Source organism: Poeciliopsis prolifica, unplaced genomic scaffold (genome assembly GCF_027474105.1).
Source record: "Poeciliopsis prolifica strain line A6 unplaced genomic scaffold, Auburn_PproV2 SCAFFOLD020, whole genome shotgun sequence".
In the NCBI taxonomy this organism is placed as follows: domain Eukaryota; kingdom Metazoa; phylum Chordata; class Actinopteri; order Cyprinodontiformes; family Poeciliidae; genus Poeciliopsis; species Poeciliopsis prolifica.
The window spans coordinates 3,092,108-3,116,392 of record NW_026562395.1 but is presented as its reverse complement, the minus strand read 5'-3'; the positions used below and the strand labels follow the sequence as shown (position 1 = coordinate 3,116,392).

At 38.1% G+C, this 24,285-nt stretch overlaps 1 protein-coding gene across 5 annotated transcripts in view; it reads left to right on the top strand.

The window, feature by feature from the left end:
- LOC129369014 (1-phosphatidylinositol 4,5-bisphosphate phosphodiesterase beta-4-like) overlaps window positions 1-24,285 on the top strand; it is a 59,303-nt gene that overhangs the window by 20,735 nt on the left and 14,283 nt on the right. For all 5 annotated transcript variants that reach the window (XM_055044265.1, XM_055044269.1, XM_055044264.1 and 2 more), the window contains 16 exons: window positions 12,046-12,143; window positions 14,450-14,530; window positions 14,998-15,057; window positions 17,172-17,315; window positions 18,350-18,429; window positions 18,569-18,622; window positions 19,002-19,083; window positions 19,170-19,270; window positions 19,702-19,759; window positions 20,583-20,691; window positions 20,851-21,061; window positions 21,666-21,759; window positions 23,398-23,477; window positions 23,563-23,647; window positions 23,749-23,839; window positions 23,924-24,019. In XM_055044265.1, coding sequence (XP_054900240.1) covers window positions 12,060-12,143; window positions 14,450-14,530; window positions 14,998-15,057; window positions 17,172-17,315; window positions 18,350-18,429; window positions 18,569-18,622; window positions 19,002-19,083; window positions 19,170-19,270; window positions 19,702-19,759; window positions 20,583-20,691; window positions 20,851-21,061; window positions 21,666-21,759; window positions 23,398-23,477; window positions 23,563-23,647; window positions 23,749-23,839; window positions 23,924-24,019 — 1,510 coding nt within the window. In that variant the 5' untranslated portion in view covers window positions 12,046-12,059. The remainder of the gene's footprint in view (window positions 1-12,045; window positions 12,144-14,449; window positions 14,531-14,997; window positions 15,058-17,171; window positions 17,316-18,349; window positions 18,430-18,568; window positions 18,623-19,001; window positions 19,084-19,169; window positions 19,271-19,701; window positions 19,760-20,582; window positions 20,692-20,850; window positions 21,062-21,665; window positions 21,760-23,397; window positions 23,478-23,562; window positions 23,648-23,748; window positions 23,840-23,923; window positions 24,020-24,285) is intronic.

The window sequence follows — 24,285 nt, the reverse complement described above, 5'->3', positions numbered from 1 at the left end:
TCGTGACGCCACTGCAGTCGGCCGGGCTGGAGGCTATTACTGGTCGGCAGAGTTGCTATGGAGACCAGGGGCATCGAAGAGGAGCGCAACATCTGTGGGGTGTTTTGTTTGTCAAGGCAGGTTTTCCTCCTTTCCCCTCTTGCCTTCCAGTGTTTGACCAGTACTTAAAAAGTTGCTATTTCTGACAGAAAAAAAAGACTAATTCTGTATTAGGCTCCATAAAATTCCCACATCTGTTGTCGCTAGTGCTTAGATTACTTCTAAACATTTCAATTGGATCATGGAAAACTGTATTATTTTTGGGCAATTTTTCAGCTGCCTGTGCTCAGTCGTGCTCACAGCGGACCCTCAGGGTGTAAGTCATCTGGGAGTGGGGGGGACGCTCTTCACTGGGTTCATGCTAGTGGAAAGCTCACATTCTGGGGAAGCATTTAACCCCTTGGCCTTCCCTTTTCCTCTCTCCTTGGCTTCTCTCTCTATATGGACATGTTCTATTTCCACAGCTTCTTTCTTCTGGCTGCTTATCCACAACTCTACGGGGCACAGATTTTCTGTTGATAGGTACTTATTTGGGCAATGAGCAAACTCCGTTAATTTTCAGCAGCCCCCACTCTTTCCTTCTGTTCTCCTACTGTCTGGTTCAACCAACCTTGTGGTTTTTTATTATTATTATTATTATTATTATTATTATTATTATTATTATTATCAATTTGCACATTTTTTTTGTTTTGGTTAAATTATCTGCTTGTGGAACCCCGTTATGAATATATATTCTGATTTGAAAACTAAATCTACGCCAAAAATGTCCAATGTTATCACTCTGAGGTCCATGTCTTAATTTTAATTTTCTTTGACGCATTTTTCCACATTAAAGTACTCCATGCAGCTCTCTTTAATACTTATTTGCATCTATCTATGTAATTTGTAGATAGATATCTGAACCTTCTGCAGCCTATTTTGCGTGTATATGTCTCCTAGTATTTTTTTGACCATATTTGGGTACACCTTACCTCAACCAGCCTTTTGTGGTGCATGTGTGTCACGGTAAAATGAACCCTAACCTCCTAATCCTGTCACAGCACAGTGGTGCACGGAGCAGTGCATCTCTGACCCCATGACATAACTTAGTCATTTTGAAATAATTTATGTTCACTCTGCAAGCATCTCTTCACAAATGCCAGTTACCTAACTTCATCCAAAAATTAACTCTTGTTTCACAGTCTAGTCCACATTTACTCCAAAATTAGGAAAAGCTTTAGTGCTTGTGTCCCCAAATTCCTCAAATTAGGATTTTAGATTTAAAGAAGGGAAAAACCTGAGACCGAGGAAGAGGACACAACACGGTGTATGCCAAAACTTGCTGCCACAGCAGTGAGGAACCACCGGTGTTGTTTGTGAACATAATGTTTATCAAGCTTTTTCTTTCCTCTGGTTTAACTTCTTATATGTTAGTAGAAAGCATCTGCTGATGTCCACAAATCACTTTGAAAAACAGATTCATAGCTGTTTTGTTTAAACTTTTGTCCTGCTTGTTTATTGGCCCTAGCAACATAGCTTTTATCTCTGTCTGATCCAAATAAAGAAGAGATCTGATTGTCTGATAATTTGAACTTCTCTTCCAACCAGCATTTGGAGCATTAATGTGAAGCAACTAAACTATAGACAAATGTATAACGTCGCATATTGCGTCCTTATAAGGTTTTAATAACGGGACCATATTATATTTAAGATGTTGTGAGTAAAATATGGACTAAGTGGCAAAAAATCAGACTTGCATGGTCACTGCCTGGCTTCATCATATTGTGGCGACACAGGATTATACCTCCACTGCGATTCTCTGCTGCTAACAGCTATAGATGACCAACCAATATAGCAATATAAACCAATGTGCTAGATGGAAAGATGTAATGGTACATCTTTGCTGCTCTCTAATGCGTTGTGCTAAAAGCAATAACAAAATTTTCAGATGAAATGACTTTTTATAATAACAGCAACTTAAGACTTGCTGATCATTGTGGCATGCAAGACTTTAAAGGTTTAGTAGTTTGCAAACATTTCTGGCTTTTGATGTAGAGAATATACGGTAAGTTGTCCTGTTTTCCTGCTGTGCATCGCCTAATATAGAAGTTAATTACAGCAACAGGGATTTATACATCCCACTAGGAGCTAAATATGTGTCCCCAACCTCTAATTAAGTCCCAATAGGTGAGCGGTAATGTTAGTAATTAGTATTTAGGGAGAATTTATTGTGTTCTATACTGTGCCTTGGATGAAATTTAAGATTAAGATTAAAATAAACACTCCTTGTCATTTTTGTGCTTTAGATTAGAAATAATTTCAATCAAAAATGTTTCAAGTACACATATTGAAACATTTTTAATATGTTCAAACTGAATACAAATGTTTAATTCATAGTCTGTAGTTCAGTGAACCTAATTAATAATCTCATAAAATAACTACCTTTCACAAACAGATCTTGTCTAATTTTGTAACTCCTGACTTACTTTTGTCAGAACCAACAAGGCTTTGTACAAACTTATTCCAGACTGCAGATGTGCTTATCACTCGTTAAGTAAAATGCATTTTCTATATTATGAACAACAAAGCTGTTAGAAAGGAGGGCATCATAACAGTGTAAATACTTTGCTCTCCATTAGTGCTCCTTGCTTGACATGCTTGAACCTGAGGTTGATGAACTCCTCCACATTCACAGCATGTCCCAGTCTGAAGTGTGTGATAATTTTACTTATGTTAATTTATAGTTGGATAGTGTGTGAATTTTTCCTGCCTTCATAATCTTCAGCTTATTCGTCTTACCCAAGCTTCTTGTCTCTGTTTTTTAACAAAGAATATCGGTTAGCAAGACAGTTAGCTCACAAGATGAAATAAACGGGCAGAGCATGTTTCAACATAAAGTTGTAGAGTGCTTCATTGTTATACAAAATGAATATTAGCTTTTATAAAGACATGAAACCTATTGCATTTAGATTTAATCCCTAAATCTGAATCCTTCCACATTGTTTGTGCTACCGAAGCTGTTGGTTTTTGGAGGTGTGTGTCTGGTCTTGGCACAAACAAGTTATTCTTCATATGTTTACAGTAAGGAAGTTCTTTTATCTCATTGAGTAATGAGTTTACTTCACATCTGAAATAAACATCTGTTATTGTTTAGCATTATTTGCCATTGCACAGTAGTAAACTCTTCAGCAGTGTTTTGATTTAATCTCAGATTCCTTAAAAGTTGATTTAATTAAGCTTCATTGTTTATGAAAGTCTGCAAAGTAGCCACTTATAGTTGTGGTTGACAGGAAAGTCCCCAAGAATGAGTGAAAGTATTGAGATGTGCACAGGGCACAACATTCCATTTTATTAAGAGAAGCATTTTTTGATGTTCAGACTTTTTGTCTGTACTTCTTCATCACAAAGTTTATAAACTGGTCCTCATTTTGTCTTTGTAAAAACACAGATTTTTAAGCCCTGATTTGAAAAGCTGTAAGATGTTTGATCAAGTGTAATTTTATTGTTTTACATAACTTATCCTGTCTTTGTTGGTTCTGTCCCATTTTGAAAAGTGTTAAAACAAGAAACTTGGCCTACATCTAACCCAAGTAAGTTGAAACAATTTGCAGGAAAATACTTTTCTACCTGTTAAAGAGCCTATCAACTTTGTTGGAAATGGTAGTTCCTTCATTGCTAACTTTGGAACGTGAACTAGAAACAATTTAGCCGAAAGTAATGAGAAATATTTGCCACTGACATTCATATCCAAGTGCTCGTTAGTGCATATGTGTTCTGTCAGGCCACAGCTGGGCGCTGCAGTCTGTGTGCTGCGAGTTTCCATCTCTGGCTTAAGGTAATTATGTAACCCATGGCCGCAGAGCGTGAGTGAGCACAATGATCCTCAACTATAAAAGGGAAAGAGGATGGCAGAAGAGGGTCAGTGGACTTAGGGGAAAACACATTCTTTACTTTCAGCTGTTTGATATTACTTGAGCCGTCTGACCAGAGAAACTAATATATTTTTCATATTGTGGCCGAGTGAAAACTCAGCCTGAAGCCAGAAGAATCCAGTTATTTAGCGATTACATTGTACATCATAACAAAATCCTCAAAATTAAACTTTCCATGAAATTTAAAATTCAAAATAATTTGCAGACAGATTATCCTACTAAAAGCTGCTTTCAACGAAGCATTTTGTGTTGCAAACATCAGTTTATAATTTTACATTTTTACTGCAAAATACAACTGAGCTGGGTATCATTTTAGAAGAACAATAGTCATCGTCAATTACACTTATTTTGGGCCATTTACAAGCTATTTAAACTCATTTCAAATCACGATTTTGAATCAAGTGATCTGTGAGTTGGTTTTGCTTTACATTTATTTTTGCACAAATGAGTTATGTTGAGTCAATGATTTCAACAATGAAACAATTTATGTTCACATCTCACAATAAGCTGCTCACTAATTTGAAGCAAGGATTAAGTTACACAGAGTCATTCTTGATAGTTATCCAACTTGCTATTAGACGAAACTTGGTGGTCAAACGAAGAAGACAAGTATGAAAAGTGTTCTAGGTCTAGAGAGGCTCCATTTGCTGCAAATCTTTCAAAATGTTTCTACCAGCCTTACATTCCTAGAAACGTGATATTTTGCCTTTTTTTTTCTTTTTGTCTTTGCAGAATCTCTGAAGTTTAAACGTATTGAATTGAGTATATATAGGAACATACATTTTTAAGTCTTTCTGCAAATCCCTCGCAACCCTGCACATGTGTAGTATCAGTTTTCTTGCACACTGGGATTCTTGGTTGCTTTTCTGACAATTGATCTTCTTGCTTGGCTGGTTAATTTTGTGGAAAACTTCAAGTGGTTTTGAAAGTTTTGTTAGGATTAATCTGTTGATTTGCTATATTATGTGTTAAAGATAATCCTGCTGTCCATTTTTACAATAAATGATGTTTGCTTCACCATTTCCATTACCTGAGTTTGAGTAAATGTTCCCAAGTCTGCATGCTTCATTGGGTTTTGTTAGGCGTTGTGAGACGCGATAGCCTGTGAAATTAGATATCGTCTGCAGTGAATACACAAACCAGACAGGATGTCCATCCTGATGAAGTCTTTATTTACACTTCTCTCTCTACACCAACTTCGCATGCCATCCCTTACAAATCTATGTAAAAATATACTCGGGCGATATTTGCAATGATCTCACCTTCATTTGTGCTGTTTGCTCAGGGAACAGGTGTAGTAAAAAAAACAAGTCTTCTAAGTGTGTCATTGAATTTAAGACGACCATTGATCCAGTGTGAACACTCCAATTTTATGGTGTTGTACTTGAAGCAATGTCGTTGATGTGTCCAGAAAACTATGTGAAAAACAAGTGAATGCTTAACGGATTCTCTCCTAAAGTGGATGTTAGGGTTTAGTCTAATTCATGGTAATTGATTTGAATAAACCCTAATCTGCTTGTGATTTTGAATGTTAAAGCTGTTTTTTCAGAGCAGCAGCTTGTTGCTCGTAGGACATGGAGCACTGTGTCCTTTTTTCTTTGTATCCTGGTTAGTGGTGGTACAGATTTTCCAACTTAATTGGAAAATCTTTCTTAAACACCAGAAATTATCATTAAAAATTTTAATCTATAACCATCAAAACAAGTGGTTTGTTTTAGCTAAACACAGATTACTTCCAAACAGTGCTTTTTGGTAGAACACATTATTCTATCTTAACTCTTTTTAAGACTTTTATTGCTTTTCTAATTTTCTTACACTCCTCCATTTTAAGTGTGCCACCCCAGAGCATTGTGCAAGCATTAACATACTGTTGCAGGTTGGTATTTTTCAAGCATCACAGACTTAGCCAGAATAAAATGTACATATCTTACTCCAGGGCAACATGCCTGTGTTTCAGTGGAAGCCAGCTCTGACCAGTGGCTCTGAAAACTTGCAGCTAAAATGCACTTTACTGCTGTAAACACAACACAAGCATCCCTCTAAACACATTACTCCAAGTAGCAATAACTTTGTTTACATAAGCACATGTAGACGAGTGCTGTGCAGATGCATGAATAAATAAATAAGTTTCATTTTCTCATCCTGAATTTAGCTGGGAAGAGCAGCAGAGTCATTAATTAAGATATCAAGATATTGTTCAATATAGCTCTCTTGAAATGCAGCTTGTGTAACAATAGGTCTTTATGATAAATTAATAATTAGTCTATTTAATCACAAAAAACAATTGCTTTCAGAAAAAATATAAATGTATCAGGACTGAATCCTTAAAAGGGTTTATTATATGCTAGTATAAATACAATCTCATTTTATTTTGCCTTTGATTTAGAACTAGATCAATCATTTCTGATTTCTCATCTTTGTAAACACTCAGATTTTAGCCAATTTGAGTTGTTCTTTAGGAATTATAGCATAAAACGATTATGAATATTTTCTTTTCTGCCATTAAGTGTTTATATAAGAGGGGCTTTGACTATTATTCAAAACAAGGTGAAAATAATTGGGGAGTTGACATTTTATTCCATGTTTGGTATATTGGCTTAATTGTTAGCATGGTTAGCATGCTAACATTCAATGCTTAGTATTAATCAATCGATTTTATTTAGAAATCACCCTTCACACTAAAAGCAGCTCAAAGTGCTGTATAGATCAATAAAAGCAAACCCACAAAACTAAAATAATTAAAATTTGCTCACATTCACAGGATGGAATGAATGCTTCTCTGTACTATTGTATCAATGCAGTTCTCTAATGTTCAATCGATGAAGTAGAATGTTGCTTTCATACTATCAAGATGGCGACAGTGAACCTGGATGTTGGGAGTGTGACGTCATGTGGGAACTATCTATAAGGTTTGAAGATAAAATATATTTTTCAATGAATAAAGAAATCTGTGATCAGTGTATAAGATGTGTGATTTTGCATTACTGAGTCAAAGAAATCTCTTAAGTATGTATTAAGATCATTACAAAAAGATCATACGAGGTGAATTTTGGAAGTGAAGAGAAATATTTCAACCTATTCTCATTTCAGGCCCAACTTTCTATCAAAATCTATTCAAGTATGATGTCACACATGGTTTTTAGTTAAATTCATTGACTATGAATGGCTTGTTGAATACTACATTCCAGTCAAACTTGAAGAAACGTCTGATGAGTCAGCGTAACTAAAAATACTCATGTGAGTGTGCAGAGGCTTCTGAAACACATCTGCTTTCATCTAATCTTGCCGTACTCTACACTCCCGAAATAGATTTACAGTCTGTAAAACGTAGAGCTGATACTTTTCAGTCGCTCATTAATGTCACAGCAAAAGGCGACGTGAACTGCAAACATGGAAACCACTTTCCTTCGGTCTCACAGACATGAGAAAAGATAAACAAGAAGCAGACTTGGAGTATATTACAACAGCAGAATTGTCTTGCTCCTTTGTTCTGAGTTTGTGCTTAATGACTAATTTATCTGTACTTTGCTATATAATATGCACCTCTATCTATCTATATATATCCTGTATATATTGCAGCCTTTGGTTATTGTGAAAGCCCCATCACTTGGCGCTCTCTCTCTCTGTTGTCACATGTGTCCGTTTGAGCATGTCCCCAGTCGACCCCTCCACCACCGACTAACTGATGTAGCTATAACCTAATTTTAGTTTATGAGGTGTGGGACCGCTGGGTGTTACCCTAGCTGCAATTTTAGGCGAGGTCCTCGCGGGGCTCCGATCTGTCGTAATTATCTCATTTTCAGGGGTTGGACAGGGGGCTCGGACCTCGGTGACTTCTTCCAGCTTCCCTCGGCTCCTCACGTGCGCACTCGCACATCGGGGCGCTCAGAGGCCCCGGCGCGCAGGCTAGCCTGGCACGGGCTCAGTCGCTGCACTGCCATTGGACGGATTTGATCCCACTGAGTAAAATGTTACCTAACGCATACTGTGCAGCGTGGTGAGATCTAGGCTAACGGCAGACAGGACAGCACAACCCAATTAGTTTGAATTAGAGACGGGAATTATCTCTCAGCATCAGTATTGTAAAATTTTGTCAGAGAAGCAAGGAAGCAAATCGAAAAAAAAAACAACAAAAGACATTTGAGTGAGTTAAACGCTTACATTTGACTTACTCTAAGTAAACTGATTATGTAGCTAGGTATTTCATTAATGCTTATATTACTGTATTTACTGTAGTTTCGTTGTTTTATCACAATAAAAACGTTTTGGTATATTTTCGTTGCATTTGTCTTTGGTTCTTATGACTCAAACTTTCTTGCGTTTTGTCTGTTTTTGTTTCCACAGCACTGCACAGCTGTTTAAGCTCCATCAGTCGTGTCGTTTAGTTTTGGTTTTGTTACTGTGTGGATGGAAAACAAGCAGTGTTGGGCTCTATGGGATTGTTTATAGTCCACCAGGGGAAAAAATAACAAATTGTGATAAGAATTATTCCAACAATTTGTGATAATTGTTGTGTTGTGTGGTCCTGTGAAATTGCCAGGACCAGATGTAAAATGGTAGTTTTACATCTGATGGTTTTCGCAGAATTTAAAATGGGGACGGGGTATACTGATAAACATTTAGAAGATAAATATACAAGATTGCAGCCAGAGGCTACAAGTTTTCTTTTGTTCTTATAAAACATGGACTGCAGGAAAAAAATAAAACGTTCCACAGCTGATGGATATGACAACCAAACTCATAATTGCATTTTTCAATTAATAATACTTATTTGAAGTTTGCTTAGTCAGTGATATTCAACAGCTTGCAGCCTATTTATACTAGCTTTCTGTCTGTATTTGGGATCAGCGACATTTTGTCCACAGTCTTTTCATTCCCTTCATGCGGCGGTTGTTTGTTGTGGCCTTAATGTTCAGTCTCACTCGTTGGTAATCAGTGGGCGTATTAAACTTGGATTCCGGCTCACTGGAGGATTGAACATTTCCAGTGCAAATCGAATTTAATTTTTTAATGTTTGGAGCCATTATGTAGGAGTGAGATCAGCTCTTACTACCAGCTGTTCAGCCTTTCAGATTTGTTCTGTGTTTTCATCATGATGATGCTCAGACGTTTCAGCATTCTCAGTTCTGCTGGTGGTGTAGGCTGTAGCCCACCCAGCAGCTATTTTCTCTGACTTTTGTTGTTGCTGTCTGATCAGTGCTTACAAATCAAAACCAGATGACCCCTACTACCTTTAATACTTCAACCACAGCCTCTCCAGTCACAAACAGCTGTTTTCCCTCTATTCATTTTCCAACAGATAGATTTTTATCTCTCCATAATCCCATAAATTCAGAAAAATAAGTTTCGGAGGGGTCATTAGGAACTTTGTCTTCTACTTAAAAAAGCAATGTTTGTTTTTGCCGTCATCTTAGCTAAGGTAAAGAATGAAATAGATTGATAGTCAGCTGCTACAGACAGCTTGCTCTCTGTCAACTGGCTAGAAACATGGTTACAAAAGGAGTTGTCAGCTGGAGCTGTTGAGCAGATCATGTAACCACTTAAACAAGGTGAGGCAAACTGGAGGGCAGCAAAAACACATCAGTTGTCTCTCATCAGGTTTGTTTAAAATTTCATACGAAATCAAGCAAACATAAAGAGAAGGCCCGGACAATCCGAGAAAGACTTCAGAGGGTTTGACAGTTTTTGGATGTCAGAAAGTAAAACACCATAAAAATGTGAAATCCACAGTGAAAGGAAGGAAAATGTTTTTCAAAAGAATAGGAGAGAGCAGATTACAGAGTTATAATTTGTTCAGTCATCTTGTTTATCTCCTGTCTTTTTCTGCCTCTCTACCCCTCTCTCTGGGGTCAAATCATTAATATGATTTTGCCTAACCCTGTGTTTGGTGCAAGACACATTTGAGGACGGCCTCTTCTGGATAACTCCTAGGCTAATTTCCAAAGTGCCTGGCCATCAGGGTTTGTAATGTCAAAGACCCAGAGAGTTGGCTGTTTATAACTTTCAGAGTATATGCACAGGCAAAAATGAAACATTGACTCAGGGATTATAATTGTTTTTCCAGATGAGGAGGTCTTTCATCACAGACCATTAAAATAATCCATAATAAAGGCATGATAACTTAATGACTTGGTGAGAAAACAGTCCATGAAAAGGATCTATCTTGGATATTCTGTCTCTGAAAATCGTCTTTTCAGGAGTTAGCCGTAAGTTGTGCTGTGATTAAAAAAATAACACGAGATGCAATAAAGTGCTCTGTTGTCTTACAAAAGTTATCACATTTTTTGGTCATTCATTCTGTACAATGAGTAAACAACTGAATAAACATTTTCTTAAACTGAGCACTTTATTTTCAGAAGCTGTATCTCTCATCTCTGATGTTTTGCCTTTTCTGATGTCTTTCTTGAACTACGTTTCACTCATCCCATTAATTTCTCAAAAATAAAGTGATGTTGCACTAATATGCATTTCTATAAGTCCAAAAGATCCACTCTCAACCAAGTGGACACATATTACACTTCTAGAACAAATAGTGAAGGCATAATGTTAAATTATAGAAATTATTCTGTATGACTGTTCAATGATGTATTGCAGTAGTGCAGTATCTGTTCTGGTAAATAATACCGGTGTACAGTTGATCAAAATATAACCGCACCTCACAGTATTCCCATAATAATTTAATATTAGCTGAGCTCTCAAACTATACATAGCATGTCACGTCCTCATGTGAGCGGCTCCCTCACAGTTTTGCCTGACACATTTAAGGCTTATGTAAGACAAAGCCACATTTGGCTGGTGTCATCCACAATATCACAATATCCTGTGAATTAGTGCACGAGTTGTGGTCTTTTGAATCACAACTGATTCAAAAGAATCAGTTGTTTGAAAAAGGGCATGTTGTGTATTCAGGGTCACTGTGTCTTTTCACAGTGACCCAGGTCATTTGAGTTTCCTGTTATAAATGGGTATTAAAAACAGGAAAGAAATGGCGATTTGTTTTCTTTTGTTGTTTTAAAATGCAAACATTTAAAGTAAGTTTTAAAAAAAGCTATAAACCATGATGTTCAAATCCCATCCAGGGGTTAGCGCAAGATGTGGAGAGTTGTGTCCTCAACCTGCTTCTGTCATTACCAAACAAAGGATCTTTGTACCTGATGGAACTGAAAAAAGGCTTTCTAATTGCTCTATTTTGACCTGATGAATTGCTGTAGGAATCATGGGTGCTGTTCTTGCGTTCAATATGCATGGATTCATATAAGCCCCCTCTCAGACTAACTGCATAAGTAAACCCAGTTGGTTCGTTCACATGGGAACAATATGGATGTAATAAGCAATCCTTGATGTTATCAATTCTCAGCTACTTTATAGCTTTTGTAGGCCTTGTACTAACAGTCGGGGCATAACGTTGCTGCTGTTGAGCGTGGTGCAGCTCGACTCCTGTTTGGATGTTAATAAACCAACCTTAAGCAAACAATTGACATTATAAAGCCGTTTCTCCTGAGCAGATGTCTGTGTGGTCATGTTGGTCAGGAGTCCGCCCATCCTTAAAGTCTTAAATTTGTTGATCTAAAATTAATGTCTTAATATGTCTTACATTTATTTATTTATTAATTTAAGTTTGCATCAGATACGTTTATCTTGGGTATTAAATTTTGTCTTGACAGGACTATGTAATCATATGTCTTTTTTTTTTTTTCTTGCGGGACTTCAAACGTTTGAGTCGCACTCAGACATTGCGTTGACTCTGCCTGGTTGATGCTACTGATGGCTCACTGCTAACATCCCCTTGCTAATTAGCGAGAAAGCTTTTTTGTGTCTGTCATGGGTAACTGCAGAAGTATCGGCAGTTTGCTGTAGATAGTTTGTACTTTTCTGTGGAAACATGAGGCTTAAATTGGTCTTTAAAAGTCTTACATTTGAGTTGGTGACACCTGCAGATACACTGCTTTTATTGCAATTCGAAGTCTTTAAAGATGTTTGTTTTCTTTTTACTGTCCTTCAGCAATAATTGAGGTTCACCTTAGACAGATTGTGTGAACTACCAGTTGTCATGTATATTTAGACTAACCTTTTCTTTTTCTTTTCTGTGTCTCAGGATTGTGAGCAGCCATGACAAAGTCCTATGAGTTCAACTGGCAGAAGCACCTGCCTGAGTTCATGCAAGAAGGTGCCTCCTTCGACAGGTTTGATGAGGTAAACTGTGCGTTTGTCATCTGCAAATAATTATCGCCGGATGAAAACATGCCCTGAGTTTAATTATAACAGCGGACTTTGAAAAAATATCTTGTTTTGGCCCCTATTTCCTCTGATGAACTTAATGAGGGCAGTTAGGTAGGACATTTGACAGGCAAAGGGAAAGTGTGTCACCCACCCCGGCGAAAGACATGCATGTCGCCCTGCATGCTCCAGGAAATCCCCTCAGTCCTCTCCATCCATGCAGCTGTCAGAGAAGGGAGGAGGATCCCTCTCAGAGCACAGTGGAAAACATGAAAGCGTGCATAGAGAGCCATGATCATATCCACGGTCACGTCAAAGAGAGCGATTAAAACTGGGACGCCGTACTTTTGATGAGTGTCCTCAGTGTGTTGCTGATGTGAAATTTGAGCCAAGTAGAGGCAGAGCATGATGGAATCGGCCTGAATGTTAATAAGGTCAGCTTTTCATCTCACCTCTGCTTTTTTTTTTTTTTTTTTTTTCCTTAAGGACTCATTATATTCTAAAATGGAATAATTTATATCTGAAAAAACAAAACTGATGAAAGTTGAACTTTGTAAAGATTGCAGGGTACATTCTAGGTCGACTGAAACAACATAAACATGTCACTTATGAGGGTACAGAACCGCGCCAAACAACAAAGATTATTTTTTTTTGTTTCCACACAAAAACATTCCCCACTGACTGAAACCCCACTGAGCAACAGATGGTGGAGGCAGGTAATACGCACATGTTCTAAGTGGCCTGTTGAATTTTAATCAAACTTTCACTCCAGTTAGAATATGGTTTCAATACTTTAACAGAGGTTCTGCTTCCCTGTTTTGACATTTAAGTATTCTGAAGTACAATGGAAAGGTTTAAATAGGTTATAGATCTGCAGTAATTACAATGTGTTTGTCTATGAGAGACATTTCAAATATATTTTCCCTCTCTGACAGCCCACAGCCATGGAAGTGAAAGGTTAAAGAGACAGAGCACAATTCATCATGCTAAGAGCCAAAGCGGTTCTTCCTCTGTGTATTTCTTTCATTATCTCGCTGATAGGAAATCGATCGCTGAAGATATGGCTGGTGTTTAGTTTCTATGGGACCAGGGAGCCTCATATTGACAGCTGCTGAAAGCAGAGAGCAACAGAACAACAGAACAGAACAGCGAGACGCTGAAAACACATAAGCATGGGTTTCTGGTGAATGCTTAGTCCTGTCAGAGGTTTGCTGGAGAACATTAGTGAACAAACGGCATCATAGAGTCCACGAAACACAGCAGGAAGAATAGGGTCTGGATACAAGTGCATGCCACACTTTCTAGATTTCCATTTTAAATGTAGTTTTGTGCATACATACACACACACACACAATGATGTGGCCTCTTGGACAGGAAAGACAGAATCCATCCATTCAGAGATGAAAGTCAAACCCTTGAATATTTGATTTCTTTGTCATTATAAGATCTGGTTTTCCGGTCTTACTGCCTTGGCGCACCGTTTTGCCATTTTCCTCAAAGAACTGGCTACTTTGTAAAATTAAGTCCCTGTCGGCCTTAATTCAGATGAAAGTGAATTGAAAGCTTTTAGCTGAGCTCTCAGAGGCCTCGCCGCTTCCTGGATGGAAGATTGAATGTTTTCTGCATTTTCTGGTGGTTTCAGATGACGCGCGTCGGCCAAACAGGCCAGCGTCGTCCCATTTGTGGCCATGTATCTAATGACGGCAGGCGTCCTAAAATAATGCACCACATGTAGATGTGCGTGTGCACTTGTGTGTGGCATTGTTCCCCATTGCTAATATTAGAAGAAGAGTGACCTCTCAGCATCAGCCCCCTTCTGTTTCTCCTTCCCCCTTTTAATCGTTTTGGCTATCTCAGATCAGAGATCAGAAGAAGGAAATACAAATGTTCATATGCTCTGCCTTTGATATTCAGTATTGAAGTTATTCATATTTAGGTATACTCCTATTTATATTTCCTTTATGTGAAGTGGAGCACTGATCCTATATACCAAATGTTTACATTTGTACGTCTCTCTTACTGCACTGATCATTTTTATCTAGATTAAACTATCTATTTGTACAAATTGAATGCTTTTGTGCATTACTTTAGAAGTGTGTGTGGGTGTGTGCGTGTGCGTGTGCGTGTGTGTGTGTGTAAGGTTCTTGCCTCATACAATGTATTAGGGCTTCATCCTCTTGCCTGATTGTATAAGCCTTGCAGGTTGTGTAATGTGAGGCTACATCAAATGAAACTCTTTGATCAATGAAGCCTCTAATATGAAAATGCAATTCTCCTTTCAGGACCCATACCTGTTTGAGCCCAACTGTCAGATGAAGGTGGATGAATTTGGCTTCTTTATCACATGGAAGAGTGAAGGAAAGGTACGATCTTCCTCTTATCTGTCTTTCAGCTATCTTTTACGACAAAGGTATGATTTATATTTGACAGAAATAAGCAAAATCCACAGTAAAGCCTTACTTTTACTGCAATTTCTGTCTTAATGTTATACAGTCCTATATGTTGACAAACAAGCAATTTTCCTGGCCTACGACTCTACACTATTGTGAATAATGTTTTAAAAAAACAATCCATATTTGACTAATTCTAATCTTAAAAGGTTTTTCTTTGAGTTTAGAAAAAAATCTATTTAAATTGCCAGTTGGATTCCTGTCAAAAATATTGTAATACCTGTAAAGTTGAGTTGTCACTGACATTGCTATTGATACGGTACAGCAAGACGATGCTAAGCTTAGCTAAATGGGTAACTGCTTACATTTGAAGCTCAAATATCAAAATGCAGCTGTTTACTTTTTTTTCTTAATCCTCCTATGATGTCTGCGTCCCACAGGAGGGCCAGGTTCTCGAGTGTTGTCTGATCAACAGTATCCGTGTCGGTGCCGTCCCTAAGGTGAGACTTTTTGGAAAGACAATCTTCTCACTTCTGCTTTCACTGAAACTTGCACTCTCATCCCACAACGCAGGATTGTTTTCTCACTGCGAATCTCCTGTTTAAATCAACAAATGTGGGGAGGCCGATTTTTAAGCGGCATAATTCATGTCTAAAATTAGCCAATGCTTCAGTGGCACATTTCAGCATTGCCTGATAATCCCGACCGACTTCTCACTGATTACTTATACATAAACATTAAATATTTAACACCTCAATATTGATACAACCCTGGACAAGTTTAGCCACTGGCTGTATTTGAATCATGTTTTATTGTGTTTGTTTGACCCTCAGAGGAAAAACGGATAATGGTGCCTTTGTAATAACACGCTGCCAGAGAACCTTTGGGTTAAGGAGATCAACATCTCACAGGCATAAGACGTTGCGTTTCTATCAGGACGGAAAAAAAGGAAAAACATCCTCGTCCTATAATAAGGAGGTGATTCTGAAGAGATATTCTGACCAGGAGTCAGCTTGCTTCTTCACTGCATCTGGCAACCAATCAGCACACCAGACACACACAAATATAAACCTCTGGGGTCCCTCTGTATATTAAATATTGATTCATTTGCTGCACCATTGACGCCAACTCACTATAATGTAATATTTGACCCTATTCCAACTGTATGAATTATGGAGGCTGTTATTAGATGCTTCTGAACTTAGGAGTAAGGGTCCTGCTTCATATCAAGATCTGAATACAAACTCATCAAGCAGCTGAAAGTTTGCAAAAGACTGCGTAGAGAAGCGCTGCAAACGTAGCCGATTGGGCGCAGACGTTTTGATGTTAACCTGTGTGTTTGGTCTGCGGTCACTGTGCGTGTGCGTGGACACGTACACAGATGCTGCAGCTCGATAGCAGCGCCTTGTGTTTGTTCAAACGCTGCACAGTGTTTTGTAAGTGGCAGGAAGGCGATCGCAGGCCTTCTCCACAAAGGACGGCACAGCTGTTCCAAATAATCCAATGAGGAAGAGGAGATGGATGAGATAGCCGGCTGGGATTTTAAAGCTGCAATGCCTGTTGCTGTTAATTCGATCATACAACAACTACACTTAAGTTTCTCCTGCGGTGACAAAGCTGATGTCTGATTAAAACCATGAGAGGGGGACATCTGATGCTGTGATTTTCTTTTTACACTCCACTGGAAGGATAATCATTCCCAGGGTGTCTGTGTATTTACAGTCATCATTTGACAGTTTAATTACTTTTTTTTTTTTTTACTTGGATGGAGTTGAGGGTTTCCAACAGGACAATGACTGCAATACATCAAAACTGTCTTTTGGAACGCATAATTCAGACTAATAAGATTCTGAACTGGTCCAAAATTCAATCTTGTTGAAAATGAATAGTTCATAAAATCCAGATTTGTACCAGGAAACAACCAGTTTATATTAATTCTACTGATTCTGCTAAAAGTTGGGGTTGGATGTCCGACCAGATTTATGGCAGAGACTTGATGTTTGCTACAAAAAATATACCTTTCAAAACTTAATATTTCGATAGACATTAATGGGGTGCATGTATATACTGGAGGTTGGGTGCAGAACTTTTGCCTTAGAGGAAAATATACATAAAATTCAACCTGGTGTAGCAACTTTTAATGTTTTGAAATGTGATGTTATCATCAATAACGCAATAAATACGGTTCTAAGTCATTATTAAAGGGCCACAATTAATGACATTCATTCCGATAAGTACATGTAAACTTAATAGCTGCATTATAACTTTGTCATAAAGTTAGGAGGCAGTTGAAAGAAAGTAAATCATAATAATGACGTCAAAAATGTTGTAGACTGCCTTTATGCATTTTGTAATGTATTATTTAGAATGTGTAAATAAGATAAAGGTAATTTTATTTATGTAGCACATTTTCAGCAATAAGGCAATACAAAGTGCATTACAGAAATTAAAAAGAAATACAAACCAAATAACAAACCAAAGGAAAGAGCACACGATAGGCACATTAAATTACTTTTTAAGAATATGTCTGCCCCGTTTTGTAACGTTTTTAACTTTGCTCACCTTCGATGGCGTGTTCAGCATTCAGTTTGTTGATCTTTCCTTATTTTCCCAGGACCCAAAGATCCTGTCCTCATTCGAGGCCATAGGAAAGACGGAGGCCGACCTGGAGGGATGCATCATCTGCATCTGCAGTGGCACTGACCTGGTCAACCTGAGCTTCATGTTCATGGTGGCAGAGAGCCCCGACACAGCCAGGGTAAATGCTCTCACTTATTTTGTATTACACAAATGGTGCCGATACAGGAGTGAACAGGAAACACTACAATCCTGTTTCGGTCAATTAGAAAATATAGTTGGATAGCATAGCACTTTGATTAATAATTCACAAAGCCAGAAGTCTCTAAGTGTCACAAAGCATGTTGCAAAGAAGAAAAAAAACATCCTAAAGGCTTTTCGGCAGTTGGAGTGTAGCCAAAATTAATTCAGTAATCTACTGTACATAAAGGCCAAAGCAGCACCCACACAGAGTAACTATTTCATTAAGAATGAAAGGAAAGAGAATGCAGGATGATGTATATTCTCCCTCCCACACACGGCCTTGAGTCATTGTGATAAATAGACGCATTTGACTGAATCGTTTTTTTCTGTCGCTTCTCTTCTGTATTTTATTCAGACAAAATACAGAAGAGCTTGTCTGGAGGGGCAACTTCCACCAAACTATCTGTTGATAGTTTTCACTTTTTGTTACTGCCATGTTTTAGATTTTAGACGAGCTTCAACTGCCACCCAAGTATTTTGTGATTTTCAGTTGCCACACTTTTTTTTTTTTCCCTTTTTTACTACTCCAATTACAATAATTATTTATGTGTATATAGATATGTAGGTACCTCCATATAATCTTTTTTAAAAGTCTGGCATGCCAAATCCAATTGGATTGGTTCTCATTTTTTATTCTCTGGACTGCAGCACAGACAAGAGAGCAATGTGCTTCCTGAACAGAGAAAGTGATTTTGGATCATGAAACATCAAAGTATAAGTCCTAAATAGTCATCTGATTTTTTTTACTCAACTCAGGATTACATGCTGTTATTTTCAACCTGTGAAAAGTAGCTAATGAAGAGAAAATTGTCTGATTTTAATTTCAACTAATTAGTACATTTCTAAGATGTTTTGCCTATGTTGTGTAAATTTTTCTTGACAGTTTATTATGGCCTTTAGTGAGTCATTGTCTGTAGGGGGCAGCAGTGTGCTCATGTGTAATTTTTAATACTCACGCTTGGCTGTTTTCAGAAATGGATTGAGGGTTTGAGGTCGGTGATCCACAATTTTAAGGCCAACAATGTGTGTCCAATGACATGCCTCAAGAAACAGTGAGTGTATTTATACAAACTTTTCACACTGGAGTGTTTATAGAGAAATTGATCCACCTGCAAAGTCCACCCAGGACCCCTTTTTGAACTTTTCTTTGATTGGTTTTGTTTCTGTGTGCTTTCAAATTTACTTATTTAGTTGGATGAGGATGTGTTTCTTGACCAATGTCAACGGGAAGATCCCTGTTAGAGGGTAAGAATCATTTATATGCATTTCTGAACATGCTTCACAGTGCCTTGCTTCAGTATTTTCATTAAACTTATAGCTATTTTTACCTTTTGTATCACTGCAACCCTAATGTTTATTTTATTGGGAATTTATGTGACAGACCAATATAATAAAGCAAAATTGTAAAGGTGAAGGAAAGTTGCTTCTGTATTTCAAACTGTTTTATTAAAAAAAGTAGATTCTTGCCAATTATTTGTAGAATAACTTAGTCTAAACATCGTATATATTATAGATTATTTGTTCCCTAAAAGGTATTTTAGGGACATACAGGACTGTTGTCTTGCTGGAAGACGAGAACTGTTTCTTTGATTTGCTACTTATAACTTTCTCCTTTCCTTTTTAGTATCACAAGAACCTTTGCATCAGGGAAGACAGAGAAAGGGATCTTTCAGGCTCTGAAGGATCTAGGTCTTCCCAGTGGAAAGGTAAAAGCGAGAGCCAGGTACTTCCATTTGATCGCTTCTCATGCGATGAATCCTAAAGTGTGTGATGTTTCTGTACATGGCTGCAGAATGACGAGATTGAACCCTCGGACTTCACCTTTGACATTTTCTACGCGCTGACACAGAAGATCTGCCCTCGCACAGATATAGAGGAGCTCTTCAAGAAAATGTAAGCTGTCCTGTTTTAAACTCTCCTGCATGCTTGTTTGTGTAGCCGACATGTTTACCGACTTTTAGCATAATCGGGAAGAGAACGGATCAACAGAAAAATAAAAAAAAATAACACTTTTGTTGTTTCAATAATAAACAACAGTAAAATAAAAGTGAGAACTGTTAGGTGACATTGAGTGTGATTTGGATAAGTGTTTCTGCTCCTGCTACACTAACTACGCCTGGACAGCCTAACCTGCTTTCAGTTAGCGCTGAATTAGGATCAACTGAGTGGCAACAATCGAACATAAAGAGATATGTTTAACAAATTTGGACTAAAAGTGTAACACAAAACACTTTCTAATTTTAACTGAATGTTTGGATGACTGTGTGGATGTCCGTTTTAAGAGTTATAACAATCTTTTTTCTCTTCCAATAATTCCTTTGCAGCAATGGGAACAAAACAGATTATTTAACTGTAGACCAGTTAGTCAGCTTTCTGAATGAAGTAAGCTCTTTATCATTCATTAACTTCTTTGTGTATTTGGCTTCAGCCAGCCCCTCTCTGCTGCCCTCCCGCCCCGCCTCCTCTTCCCTTCCTGCTGTGGATAAAAGTTGCCCTCCAATACGACGGCCATCATTAAAACCCAATTAAACAACATTCAGCTTGCCTGGAGGGGCAACTTCCACCAGCTACCAAACTCTGCATGCCCCCTCTCGTACCGTTCCTCCTGCTCTCCCTTAGCGAGGTTTGCCTCCCATTGTCTGATTGGTGTCGTCATGACAACAGGAGGAGAGGTTTCCATCCTGTTGCGTCCGGCTTCGTTCATCTCGCTTCCTGCTGTGTGTCTGTGTTTTGCGGCCGTCCTCCTGTGTGTGGCTGAATACCTGCTTGTTGCATCTGCTGTCCGGTCATGTCTGTGCTGCTCCATGCTCTGGACTCAGCTGGATTCATTCCCACTTTCCCGACGTGAATGTGCTCTGTCACTGTAACGTCTTGTTACAGCTGCTTTCAACCCTTCCAGCACATGTGACTGCCTTATTATGAATCATTTTTAACTCTGCACTTATTTTTGTAGCGATTGGTTTTGCCCTACAATCTAAATGCCATCCTGTTGAAGACATGCTAGTGTTAGAAATATCTGAAATCAAAGTCAGAAGTTCTCCAAGCATTTGCACAAAATTAATTCTTGATATGAATTGAATTCTAAATTCTACTGAAAGTGTTGACATGCATGGTAGTTTCAAGTTTTTAAAGAAGCGTTTCTGTTGGGAGGATCTGGACGTAACGTACATGTGATGTGCACCTGTGCTCGTGTCTTGCTCTGCAGAACCAACGTGACCCGAGGTTAAACGAGATTCTGTTTCCATTTTACGACCCAAAAAGAGCCATGCAGATCATCGAGAAATATGAAAGGGACGAAGAGCTGAAGAAAAAAGGTAAAAGCAATGTATGAATGAAATCTGGAGACAGACTTTTCTTTGCGTTTGCTGCCATCTGCCTGTGTAATCTTGAAGCTACAGAAACAGGTATTTATTGAATTTAAACCTGGCTAATTTATTATAATCACAAGGTCATCTTCATCTTCCTCCTCATAGGTCGCATGTCGAGTGACGGGTTCTGTCGGTACCTAATGTCAGACGAAAATGCTCCGGTGTTCCTGGACAGACTAGAGCTGTACCAAGACATGGATCAGCCTTTGGCTCATTATTTTATCAGCTCCTCCCATAATACATACCTGACAGGAAGACAGTTTGGAGGGAAGTCATCTGTGGAGATGTATCGCCAGGTCCTGCTGTCTGGATGCAGGTATTATATAGTGACACAGTCTAAGCATAATGAATGACATGTTTATCTGCCTATAAAATTTAATAATAAGCATTTTCTGATTCAGATTCTGAGTCTGATGCATTAAAATCAATGCCATTTATTGATTTTACATTAGCTTTAAAAAAATTAAGAGCCCACTACACTGAACCCCATTAAAATCCCCATGGTTATTCCACCAAATATTAATTTCTGAACTATTCCTGAGTTACAACATTAATATTGTTTCTAAATTAATATGAAGTTGTTTTCTTTGCATTCTTTGAAGTCTGAAAGTACTGCATCTTTGTTATTTTGATCATTTTAAGTGGTCTCTTAATTTCTTCCAGAGCTGAACTTTAAAGTAGTTTAAAACACACCACTGAATCTGGGGAGCAGTTTGCTGAAGTGCTAGGCTATTGCTAGTATGTTTACTCTGTTACAGTATGATTTGATACTTTGACTTAGGACATATTTTATACAACTCCAGTCATTCATAAGCAAAACTTTCAGAATTAGTTATTTTTCTTGATAAACTGCATTGATGTAAAATAAGCTAAAATCTGGTTATGTAAATACATAATGTCCTGTTTTCTTTACTAATCAGATGTGTGGAGCTGGACTGCTGGGATGGCAAAGGGGAGGATCAGGAACCCATCATTACTCACGGCAAGGCCATGTGCACAGACATCCTGTTCAAGGTAAATCCCCACCGCAGCCGAGAACCTGCTAATATATTCAAGAGTCAGTTCTGTTCATAGATGGGTTCCTCCGCTTTCTATATCCAAGATGGAGGAAAAAACAGAAGCTGTCACATCCTGCCTTAACAAATTCTGGCATTTTAAGCTAAGAATTTACTGAATAGGTTTGTGCATTTGTGTTCTGCCCATTAATTGGGGCCACCACATCTTGCCATGTGGGCTACTCGTACTTCTGTTGGCATTTCAAGCAATCATGGCGACGTAATGAGCGAAAAACGAGCCAAATTCAAATCAAAACAAATTCTGACTGACGCCGTTTTGTGTCGGATTCAAAACAGAGAGAGAATTTTGATGACAGTTTAGAGAGGATTTAGCACCACAGCAACAAAACACACAGGAGGGGAGGGTAGTACAGAACTACAGAGATGGCGGAAACGCCACGTTGGCTAATCTACCCTTCAAGTATATATGTTTTACAATGTTTTACCACTAATGCCAAAAAAATTTTTTTTTTCACTTTTCTTCAAAATTTTCCTACTGCACAATTCTTAAGTAGGAGTAGTGTAAGATCATTAGAATTTCAAAAGAGCAGAAAAAATCCTATGCTTGTTGAGCAATAGTACTTGTTGTTAATCTGTTGCCAAGAGATTAGCTTTTTGTTCTGGTAAGGAACTGCCATGAAGTGTAAATCAGATTTTTACTTTAGTGTTGAATAGCTGTTCTCTAATATATTCACCACCCGTTACAAAATAAATAAGTGGTCTCTTAATTTCTCTTTTCTTTCACCAACTGCACAATTCTAGATAAGTAGTGTACGATAAGTAGTATTTCAAAGGAGCAGAAGAAATGTTATGTTTTTTTGAACAATAACAATGTTTGTCCTTAATCTGTTGCTAAGAGATGAGCATGTTTTGTGGTAACCAAGTGCCACAAAGTAAACACCTCATTTTTACGGCAGTGTAGCAACATTACCGCAATCATTTTCCTAGACTTTTTCCTAAAAAAAAAAACTTTTTAGCCATTTTAAAAAATGTATTATCCACGTTTACCACACTGAAGGGAGCAAGTCAAAGACAATAACATGCTAGTTATATCACATATACCACTGGCAGCATTGAGGCTAACATTAACATTTTGGCTCATTTTAACATACTGAATGGAGTGTGTCCATGGTTTTTCAACATGCTTGTGACCCCACATGCTATTGAGTACTCTGCAGCTTACTTTAGCATTGATGCTAATTTTCAGCATATGTAAGCTGAGTTCCAACCGACGTCCCGTTTAAATTTCTTCAGAAAGTTTTTTTGTTTACTGTATCCTCCAGATGATTTAGGGACCAAACATAGAGATCCACTTTTGTCACACATGCATAACCACTCAACTTTTCCTGCTTTAAGTTAGGATTACCAAACATATTGTGTATGATGAATAAGTCTTTACAAATGTCTAGTTTTGACCGTCATAAACAAATGTATCAAGCCAGCCAAGCTCAGAAAGACTTTCAAATGATGTGCACAAAGCAGAGGAGAGGATTCAGAAGAGAAATATGTGCTGTTTTCTGTCTTGTTGTAGCTGTCTGCCACCTGGTGCTCATACTGTGATACTGCATGCCCTAACTTTGTGTTTTCATCCCCACAGGATGTGATCCAAGCAATCAAGGAGACGGCGTTTGTCACATCTGATTATCCTGTTATTTTATCCTTTGAAAATCATTGCAGGTATATTTTCCATTATTGTTTTTAACATATCTACTGTAATAACATCTCAGTTTATTTGCCGTATTTTATTTTTGCTTATTTCCAGTAAACTACAGCAGTACAAGATGGCCAAATACTGTGAGGAGCTCTTTGGCGACTTCCTTCTCAGGCAGCCTCTGGAGAACTACCCAGTAAAAGTTTCCTCTTTCTCTCACTGAAATTTCTTCCCACTATCTAAAACAAGCAGTCACAGAATTGGGATTGTGTCATGTCTCGCTCTGCCTGTCTTCAGATGGATCCTGGGCATCCTTTACCTTCACCCAATGACCTGAAGAGAAAAATCCTAATAAAGAATAAGCGATTAAAACCTGAAGTGGAGCAGAGTACGTATAAAGTACAGAGGCTTAAATTCATCCTCAAGTGCTTTTAAGTTTGGAGAGTATAAACATTGTGAATGTGTGACACAGGGCAACTTGAAGCTTTAAAGAAGCATATGGAGGCCGGCGAGACCAACACTCCTGCCATCATTATGGGAGAAGAGAATGAGGACGATGCCGAGAATGGTCAGCTAAATACAACTGGAACTGTTTTTGTGTAAATCGATCAATTGGACGGCCTCGTCAATATATTAGATATAACTGATTATCTTGGCCAGCAGTCAGCTTTTAATTATGTAGATGAGTAGTTGTTTCTGTTACATAATGATATAAGTGCAATAATTATTTTGTGCAATGTAACAATACCACATGCAGCAAGTTTGACCCATAGCATCATGGTTCCCCTTCCATGCTTGTTACAGTATTCTAAGGTGTATAGCCTCACAGTTGTG